Raw genomic sequence first — 10309 nt, 5'->3', positions numbered from 1 at the left:
ATAAATAGGCAGAAGGAAGAATGCTTTTGTAGAAAAAAGGGCACTGGCCAGGGGTCAGGAGGCCTGGCTCACTTGTGTCTCAGCATCTTCGTCTCTCAAATAGGATCATAATTCTGGCTGGGCCAAACCTTACCAGGTTGCACGGAGGACCAAGAAAGACAATACGGCAGGCTCTACAAACACAGGGAATACTAGTATTCTGATGTTTGACAACTCTTACACATTAACGTTTTACAGGCTAGCAAACCAAGGTCTAGAGAGGTGAAATGACTTGACGTCACAGTCAGTGGCAAAGCCTGAAAACAGCAGAGGATAATCAAGGTAGGACCAGAAGGGGTTTATGCCTTCTCTACCTGCACTGGGATGAGAAGATCTGAATTCTCTGACTCCTGTTTGCTTTATTTTTGTTTTGTGAAGCATCAACCTGACATCAGGTCAGTAGAGGAATAAGAAGGAAGGAAGTTATAATTTGTAGAGAGGTGAACCTTGGAAGAGACAGAGATAGTTCATGAAAGAAGAAACACAACTGGTCACTAAAAATGTAGGGTTAAGCATCTTTAGTAATTAAAAAATACAGAGAACTCCTCAAGATGCCATCTTCTCTTATAAAATTGGCAAAGATATTTTAAAAATAAGAATACTCACTGTATTCGGGGCACCTGGGTGGCTCAGTCATTGGGCGTCTGCCTTCAGCTCAGGTCATGATCCTGGGGTCCTGGGACCGAGCCCCGCATTGGGCTCCCTGTTCCGTGGGAAGCCTGCTTCTCCCTCTCCCACTCCCCCTGCTTGTGTTCTCTCTCTCGCTGTGTCTCTCTCTGTCAAGTAAATAAATAAAATCTTAAAAAATAAAAATAAATAAAAATAAAAATAAGAATACTCACTGTTGGCAAGTGTGTTGGGAAACTGGCACTCTCATACAATGCTGGTGTTAGTATAAAGTGATCTAACTATTTTTTCTAGGGCAATTTAGAAGTATGCATCACAAGCCTGAAATTGGTTCATACCCTTTGGTCCAGGAATTCTCCCTTCTAGGAAATTATCATAAGAAAAGAATCACAGATATGTACAAGGCTGTTCATTGCAGTGTGACGTATGTCTACTCATTAAAATTATGGTATATCCATTCAACTGAGTAGTATACAACAATGATTCCAGCTAACATTTATTGAGCAGTATACTATTGCCAGACGCTATGGTAAGTTGTTGAAACTCATTATTAATTTTAATAATTAGAATAATTCTTTGAAGGCAGTATCATTGTCATCTCCATTTTGCAGATGAGAACACTGAAGCTCAGAGAGGTTAACTCATCCCAGGCCATACTGCAATTAGGATGAAGAGTGTGGGTCTGGTTCTAGGTCTGTGTGATGCCAGAGCCCATGGCCTCGACCGTAGTGCTCTATCACAGTTACAGCCATTAGAAATCAGGTTTTAGAGGAATAGTTAGTGACATTCTAAAATGATCATGATATAAATGGCAAGTGAAAAAATCACAATACAAAATGATATATATCATAGGATGACAATTGGAGATGTATGGACATATATTTTTTTCATAGAAAAACTACTGCAAGGCTTCATACCTATTAGTAGTAGCTATTTCTGGGTGGTAGTATTATAGGTAATTTTAATTTTCATCCTTATGATTTTTTTGGGTTTTCCAGTTTTTCTATAAAGAACATGCATGACTTGTGTAATCAGCAAAAATAAAAATGTTAATATAAAAAGAGGTCTGAAGGCAAGCCTTTTGTAGCCTTCACGCTTATAACACACCTTGGTTTTTATCTGAATTACTAATTATTTTATGTTGGTGTCAGTTAAGAGGGGGCCATCTGTTCAGCCATTCTTTGGAGAATCTCTTTGGGCATGAGGAGCTATGGAGCTGTGTAATCTCTTGAGACTTTGAGTACAAGAAAGTGTCCTTCAGACCATAAACTCTTGCATCTTTATGATCTGTAGCTGTCCCCAGTCTTGAACCAAGGACCCCTGAGGAGGATGGAAGGGCACTCAGTGCAAGAAATCCACAGATCTTTAAATGTTTAAGTGCTTTTTCTCGCTCTGTAAGTACTGAAAGTACAGCTACTATTGTAGGTATGAGTGGGTGAAATGCGATTCTTTTTTTTTTTTTAATCTTAAGGGGCCCTTACACCTAAACTGTTGGGAACCACTGAAATAGAAACGAAAAATGGTGGCTCTTTAATCATCAACATCAGGAGTCAAAGATGCTCACACTCCCTACTCTTTGGATCAGGGTTTGCATGCCCAACACTAAAAGATACCACTTTTAACATTTGCAAGCATTGTCTTTGTTACTCATTCTCATCCCACTTGTGTACATCCACTAAACTGTTGACTGATTTGTACATCTAACTTTTTCACTCATGTCTTCCTTTTCTCAGCTCATCCAAAGCCGAATGTGTCTCAAGCATAGCTTACTATGGCACACTGCCCTCACCCCCTACCACACCAAATTTGCTCCTTCCCCTGTCTTCCCTCTCTTGCTGTTGGCAACATTATGCACCCAGCTCCCAAATTAGAAACTTTTCACTCCTCCACCTCCTTCACCCTTCACATTCAATTGATCACCAAGCTCCATGTATTTTACCTCTTCGGTAAGTATCTCATAAGCCGTGCTCTCTGCTCCCTCCTCACTGCAACTGCTTGCCAATTATAACAGCTTCTCAAGGGGTTCTTCCCCAGGGAGAATCACTCCACAAGGCAGCCAGAGGGCTCTTTCTGAAAGGCAAATCTGGTCGAGTCACCTTTCTGCTTAAAATCTTCAGTGCCTCCCTATTGTCTACGAAATAAAGCCCAGAATTCTCTGCTTATCATTCAAGGCATGACCCGATCTGGCCACGGCCAGCCTCGTCTACTGCTTCCCATGCCATACATTTCATTTTGTACTGTTTGGAATTATTATTATTACCATTATTATTATTATTACTTTGTCTTATCTCCCCCGCCTAATGACAATCTTGATTTCTCATTCATGGCTCACCTCAAGTGTATTTCGTCTAGGGAGACTTTTCCTGATATGAGCAGGTAGAACTCACCTCATCTATCCCTTCACTCCATCCCATAAATACTTCTATTATTAATGCAAGTAGCACTTCATGGCTTGACTTTTCCCATGTCTATTCTTTCTATATGTGAACTCCTCGGGGGCAGGCACCGTGTCTTTTTCAACTCTGTGCCTCCTAAACTCTAGCCACATGGCACTTACTGTGCTCTGAACATGCTATGCTTTTTTGGGTGACGTCCACTTTTGCATAGGTGGGTTCCTCTTCTGGGAACACCCTTCTCCCTTTTTCCCCTTCTCTGCATAGGCAAACATCTACTTGTCCTTTGAGACTCATCTCAAATGCCATCTCTCTGAAATCTATGCACATTCTCAGAGTTAGCTCTTCCTCTGTCTGTGCTCCCCTAGCCTTCTGGTCAAATATCGATTATAACACTTGCCACACAAGCATTTTATTATAGTTATGGGCTTATATGACTGCCTCCCCTCACCCTGATCTCCCCCACCCTCTTCTCTATGCTGTGAGATCTCAGACAGCAAATCATTTTGGTGTCTCTAGCACAAAGTACAATAGATAAGTAATAAATACTTCTTTGGTCAATAATTAAATAAAGTCCCTTATGGTACATGGCGGCCTGGGAAAAAAACTACTGGGTAGACCAGTAAGCTTTGAATACTTATTTACATAACCTGTCAAGGCACTGTTGGGTAAGTGTTGGGCTCGTAGGCCTTTTCTGGGTCTTGACTCTGAATCTCTCCTTGTTACTTTTCCAGGTGCTTATGGTCAACAGTCGGTGCACTGCCCATTCTCACCCCACATGAGCCTTGGTTCTGATGCAACCTATGGTCATGCAGGGATGCCCTTATACCCTCCCACGATGTCATGAATGGCGGGCAGCTGACCAGTTCCATCACAGCAGCAGCCTCCGAAGCACCTGCCCCCAGCCTCAGGTAAGAGGCTGAGAGCAAGACAAAGTCCTGTGGAGAAAGAGTGGACACAGGATCTGTGTGTGTTCTTGTGGGTGTCCATGCTTCCTAAGGCTCTGGAGCACTCTCTATATAGATGAAACCCTTTGGAGGGCATGGGACCTCTTTCTGGCTCATCCCTTATCACTCATGAAGCCTTTTATAGGGGGCATAGGGCAAGGAAATGTGTTGGGTTGGGCAGGGCCCCCATGGCTGAGGGGGACTAGTTCCATGTTAACCTCCCAAGGGAGGTCCCAGAACAGGGACCCTTCAGGGTGTGACCTAGGACAAGGCAGGACCTTCCTTTGCCTTAGCTTCTTTATGGCATACTTTATATTCTGCACCTACAGAATATTCTCTCTCCTTCCATTGGCTCTTCCTCTCAAGTCTTTAGTCTTACAGCTCCCGGCTCAGCCCCACTTCGAGTCCCTTGACCTTCGTACCTGTCTCTCCTTTCCACTCTCCTCCCTGGTAGTAGAATGATGGTGCTATGTGTTCCTGCCTATGTATGTTGGTGGGTGGGTAGAGGACGTATGAGAGGCAGTAATCCCAAGAAGATAGCCCCCTTTCCTGACAATGAGGGAGGTCCACGGGAAGTTAACTGGACAAGGGGGAGGCATAAACATGTTTTGGCTTGTTCTACAATGTTTTGGGGTCCAGAGGCCATGAAGGTGTGAAAAAGTACTATGTCTCCTAGTATCTCACAGATGCGCTGTGGTGCTGAGTCACTGCTGGGGGTGCAGACAGCAGCAGAATATACAAGGAGGAGGAAGGGAGGGAGAACGGCAGCAGGGATGGAGAATGTTGGTGCTGGGGAGTCCATTTTTACAGAGAACAATGAGGGAAAGGTCCAGAGAGGCATAACAGCCAGGTCTTCCTGAGCTGTCTTCCCACATCTAACCAGAGAGAAATTGCTGCCTCTAACATATTCTCAAGCCAGTGTCAGCTTAGCATCCCCCAGTGTACCCACCCCTTCCCCAGAGTGGGACTGACATAGGGTCAAGGGATGGAGAAGCCTGGGCCCTTCCAAAACGCTTGTCCTGCACATCATCCACCCCTCTCTAAGCTTCACCACCTCGGCAGAGGGACCTGAGGGCTTCATTTTGTGATTGAGAATAGTGAGACCAACCCCTCTCCTCTGCCACTGTTCAGTTTCTTCTCTTCCTTCCCAATGGCCCTGACTTTGTCTTAAAGTTTCAAGAGATCAGGAGAGAGCCCTCTGGGGATTGGAGTGAGAAGCAAACATCTTGGCCACAAAAGCCAGAAGTAGAAGGCCAGTGGTAGGGAACGAAAAATGTTGTTATTCATCAGTTGCCTATTGTGTGCCTGGCTCTGCTAAGGGGGCTTTTGAATATAAGAGGGAACTAGGAAGGGAGAACAGGGTGATGGGGGTATAGTAAGGGAGCCAAATGGGGATTTGGGAAACTAAGAAGTCTGAAGGGAATGACAGCCTAATATGGGTGGAGCCCAGTTCATTGTGGGCGCTTCTCTCAGAAACAAGAAAACTTGGTTGTTGCTGGGTCACAAGGAGCCATTTCGCGCTCTGGGGCATTCCCAGTCTAGGGGACTCTGTGAGACTGGCTTGAGCCCAATTATCCCAGCATAAGCAAAGCTGTGACCCGGAGCTAGAGCCCCTCCCTGCTCTTGACCTGCCATCCCCCATCCACCCAGAATGGCTCCACCCCAGACCCCCAGAAAGGGTCAGGCAGCTGCTCCAACTATTCCTGTAGGTGGGCCTCAGCATGGAAACAATGTGGAACTGTGGAAAGCCCAGAAGACTCTGTGGGAGATAAATGAGGATGGGAACAGAACCCTTTTTTGGTAAAAACGAAGTGTTTTCCCTCAGGGCCGAGGGGTGGGGGCCTAGCTAGGGAATGTTAACCTTTCCCCCAGGCAAGTCTGCTGGAGAAAGAGAAGAGGGGTCACTTCCAGGAGGGGCCCTGCCCTTCAGGCCTGTGGCCCAGGGCAGCACAAGCAGGGCACTGGATCCTCAGAGCTGCTGGGTTCCATTCTGCCCTCTCCCTTCCTGGCAGCGGTCCAAGGGGATGCCCATAGACCCATCTATTTCCCCCTAGCCTTAGAGTGCAGGGAGAGGTCTAGGGGGTGGAAAATGACTCTCCCTCCTCTCAGCTCTTCCTCCCAAAGGCAGGGCAGAGCACCCCCTTGTTTTCACAGTGGGCTTAGACGAATCTTCTGCTGTCCAACTTCCTGACCCTGCCTTCCCATGGCTCCGTCCCCAGGTGCGCCAACACCCACTCCTCACTGCCTCTGGGCACACACTTACTTAGTTAAAGACAAGGCTTATTTCCAAGCCCATCCTCCTGCCAGGCTTTGGGGAAATAGCTTACCAGAGGTTTGTCACCCAAGTGGGCTGATCTTTTCTTCTATCTCGGGGTGGGGGGGGCTGGAGGCAGTGAGTCCTTGGTGTCTTCCGTGGAAAGGGAGAACAGATCAAGAGAAACTACCCTGTGCATGCCCCTCGTCAGCACCATGGAATGCCCAGTCCCACTCCCGCCATCCTTGCCAGCCTGGGAGGGTCCTCCTGGCCCCCATGTGGCGGGCCCAGTTGGGAGCGAGCTGGAATTCCCCAGGGACAAAGCTCTGATTCACCGGCTGAGCCCTGACAGAGCCGCCCCCTCCAGATTCCTGGGGGGTCAGTAAACAAACAGGGTGACAACTCCCGCCTCCTGACCTGGCTCAGCTCTGCTGGCCTCCCCTGAGGGAGCCTGCTTAGAGCCTGTCGGGACTCTGCCTGCGGCTCACCAGACACTGATTCTGGACACGAGCTGAGGGATCATCATGGAGCTGCCGAATCCCGCAATGGAGTCCCCAGGCAGCACAGGTAGGGTCAGCTCATGGGGACCCAGGGTGACTGAATTCAGAACTTTGCCCTTGAGCTGGGTTGCTCCCTCACTTCCCTTTCAGTATGTGGCTGTGAGCTGTGGTTTTAATGGGATGATTGGTTTCCTAGATTGCCTGGAGGGTCTTGTGTGGGAAGGAAGTATGGTTTTGGGGGACAGGGAAACTAGAAGAGTCTCAGCCACCCCCAGAACCATGTTCTCTCTGCAAAAGGCAAGCAGGTAGATAGGCGGATGGGCAGGGGAGTTTCCCCAGGCTGGGATTGAGTGGCACAGGCTGGGATTTCCTCCCCCATACTTTCCTTCCCTCTATCCCCCTCTGCCCCTGGCTGGGCAGTCCTGGCACTGTGCTAGAGGTAGCTAGCTTCTTAAGGGCTACTTGGCACTACCCTCATTCCCCTAAACCTTATGATACCCTGCAGGGCGAGCAAGTGATAGGCTCTGAGCTTAAGGGCACAAGGCGAGCCTTTGGCAGACTCTATGGCTGGTCCTTTTAGCTGCTGACTCCGTTCAGAGTCCTTTGGAGATCAGGATCAAAAATGTGGCTTTAGCTCTTTCTCCACCCATGGAAGATGAACAGTGCTCTTTAGGACTATTTCTAAGCTTCCTAACTGGTGGAAAATGCAGGTGGGGAAGAGGGAGAGGGAACACCAAGGAAGGCCTAGATTCATTTGGGAAGTCGGACATCTATTACCAGTAGCTCTCTCTGGCTGGTCTGCTCTCTGTCTCCCTGAATCTCTGAGGCAGCCCATCAGCTTTCTTTTCTAGCAGGTTGGGTAAACTGTGGGACACTGAAGCATGACCCTACGGCTTACCTTGAATGCTGTGGTTGCCAGTGTTTGGGCTATTCTGAGCAGCTCTTATCTAAAGCAAGTACTTCCAGAATCCCATCCGGGCAGTAAGTAGTCTTGGCAGAACTTACAGTAATAAGAGTAATAATGATAATAGTGAGCAGTTCAGTCACTGACCTGGGCCAAGAGAGGACCTTGCAATGAAAAGAGCCACAGAATCTTCCTTTATCTCACCCTGCCCCCCCCCCAACACACCCTGGGACAAGCCTTTCTCTCCCCCTGTTCACATTTGTCCCGTCCTTGGCTTGGAGCAGACCACGGTGTGACACACTCCGGGGATCGCAGGATGTCTATGTTTCTGTCCAGGTTAGAGCTGCTGCTACCGCCCCTGCGCCTCCTCAGGATGGTGCTGGGGGTTCCTGCCTAAGCCCAAAGCTCTTCAACGGGTCTGTTGGTGCCGCTGGACCCTTAGAACCACCAGCCATGAATCTGTGTTGGAATGAAATCAAAAAGAAGTCTCACAACCTCCGGTAAGGCCTGGCCCCTAGAAACAGGAGCCTTAGGCAATTGGCTGGGACAGTGTTGGGCTCCTTTTGCTGCTGCAACTTGTCATTCTCCTCTCAGCCTGTGTGTCACCCTCTCGTCAGCCTCATCATCCACTTCTCCCTTTCCTTCTCTGGACTTTGGAAAGGACCCTGGGTCGGAAGTCAGGAGACTTAGATTTGAGCCTTGGATTTTAAGTAGTTGTGTCACCTTGGATACATGGTTTGAGCTATCTGAATTTCACTTTTGTTTTCTTTCTTTTTTTTTTTAAGAAAAAAAACAAGTGAAGGAACTGTCCTAACTACCTCACAGTGCTGTTGTGAGGATTCTTATAAGATAGGAAAATGCTTTCTGAACTTAAAAGCACTGATGTATAAATGAAGGATATGACTACTCCCTCCTCCTCTTCCTCTCGTAATTGCCCTCCATCTCAGTAGATCTTATCTGCTCTCTTTCCTGTCCTTTTATGCCTTCTACTCCCATCCATTGGTTATCAGCCCACCTATTCCTCCCCAAACTGAGGGCAAATCAGTAAGAGCATGAAAGCAATTCCTATATCAGTTGTCCCTCTTCTCCCTACCCTTCTACATAACCTACCCCTCACACTTTTCCTCTCCACTCCCTATTATCAAAGCCCAAACTCCTGCCTGTTGGTAGGCTTTGGCTGGAATGAGGTGGCATAGAGAAGTTGAAAGAATGCAGGCTCTGGAGTAAATAAACCGGAGTTCAAATCATAGCTCTACCAGTTATTTAACTGTGTGACCTTGGGCCAATTACTTAACCTCCCTACTTCATAAGGTTGCTGCTCTGAGAATTAGTGGAAGCAATCATTTAGGTAAGGGCTTAGCCCAGGTAGTAGGGAGGCAATGAATAGTTATTATTGTCAGCTACGGGGAATGGGCTTGATGGCTGTACCTAGGCTGGCCTCCAGCTTCCTACCGCTTGGTCCTCAGCTCACGTTTCATTTGTGGAGGGAGGCATACTGAGATGATTATAGTGTGCGCATTTTTCTCCTTCCATATGTCAAATCTCTAGCCTATGGTGCTGTCATCTTTTGGGACCCTTGGGCTGCGTGTATTTGTGTGCGTCCTCACACATGTGAGTGCCCGCATTCAGTTACCTGACTTAGCCTTTCTACTTACTGTATCCTTTTCTGCTCAGAGGGCAGGCTCTGAGAAGCCTCTGTTGGTGAGTAATTTGGCATGATTTGAGTTCCTCCAAGGCAAAACGGCAACCAGACAGCTGTCTCCCCTAATGCCCTTGCTCAGTTTCCTCCCCTTCCCAGCCTGATGCTGGGCATGCAACTGAATTAACTGATGCTTCCTGCTCATGGACCTACCCATTGGTTTTTAGTACTGCACTCCATGTGAAGGTGCCTTGGGAACCTCTGTGGGTGAGGAGGAGGGAGGGCTCTGGGCCTCCTCCCACTTCAACCAGAGCAGCTCCTCTTTAATCTGTTTTATGCATTAAAGTAACACGTAAGTATTTGGGGGAAAAGATGTTTTGCCACTTAAAAAAAAAAAAAAAGAAGATTGAAAATCACTGGTCTTACACCTTGTGTGCAGCGCTCGCCTAGAGGCCTTCTCAGACCACAGTGGAAAGCTTCAGCTCCCTCTCCAAGAGATTATTGACTGGCTCAGCCAAAAAGATGAAGAATTGTCAGCTCAGCTGCCCTTGCAAGGGGACGTGGCCCTGGTGCAACAGGAGAAGGAGACACATGCGGTAGGTTTGAGTTACAGAGGCTGCCGTGTGTAGCCTCTCAGCTGGGAAGGGATCTTTTTTGCCGGATTCTGACAGATGGGCACCTAGCCTCTGCTTAGACACCTGAAGTAACGAAGGCTGGATCCAGTTTTACTGGTTTTTGGATAAAAATCCACCAGAGTAAGTCAAACCTTTTCTCCTTAGCCCTTTCGTCAGAAATTGGCCTCCCTTTAAAATCCTGCCCTGATTTTCAGTGGGAACGTGGGAAAATGAGCATACTATAATGTTAAGTGAAAAAAACATAAACATAGGATACAGAGCTATATCCAGGTGGATCTCAATTGTACAAAAATCTACATAGATGTGTGTGCACGTATACACATATACAAAAACATAAGAAGGAACTATATCAAAAAGTTCACAATGGTTAA

General features: G+C 47.3%; 1 protein-coding gene across 1 annotated transcript in view; it reads left to right on the top strand.

The window, feature by feature from the left end:
- Positions 1 to 2023: 2023 nt before the first annotated feature.
- The window catches only part of DRP2 (dystrophin related protein 2), a 29519-nt gene continuing 21233 nt past the window's right edge, over positions 2024 to 10309 (top strand). The window contains exons 1-4 of the mRNA XM_035024184.1: positions 2024 to 2060; positions 3794 to 3970; positions 8001 to 8164; positions 9743 to 9899. Of these exons, the coding sequence (XP_034880075.1) occupies positions 3854 to 3970; positions 8001 to 8164; positions 9743 to 9899 (438 nt within the window). The 5' untranslated portion in view covers positions 2024 to 2060; positions 3794 to 3853. The remainder of the gene's footprint in view (positions 2061 to 3793; positions 3971 to 8000; positions 8165 to 9742; positions 9900 to 10309) is intronic.

The sequence above is a fragment of the Mirounga leonina genome, unplaced genomic scaffold (genome assembly GCF_011800145.1).
Source record: "Mirounga leonina isolate KUSES-001 unplaced genomic scaffold, KU_Mleo_1.0 Mir_101414, whole genome shotgun sequence".
Classification (NCBI taxonomy): Eukaryota; Metazoa; Chordata; class Mammalia; order Carnivora; family Phocidae; genus Mirounga; species Mirounga leonina.
This window is presented reverse-complemented; position numbering and strand designations above follow the sequence as displayed.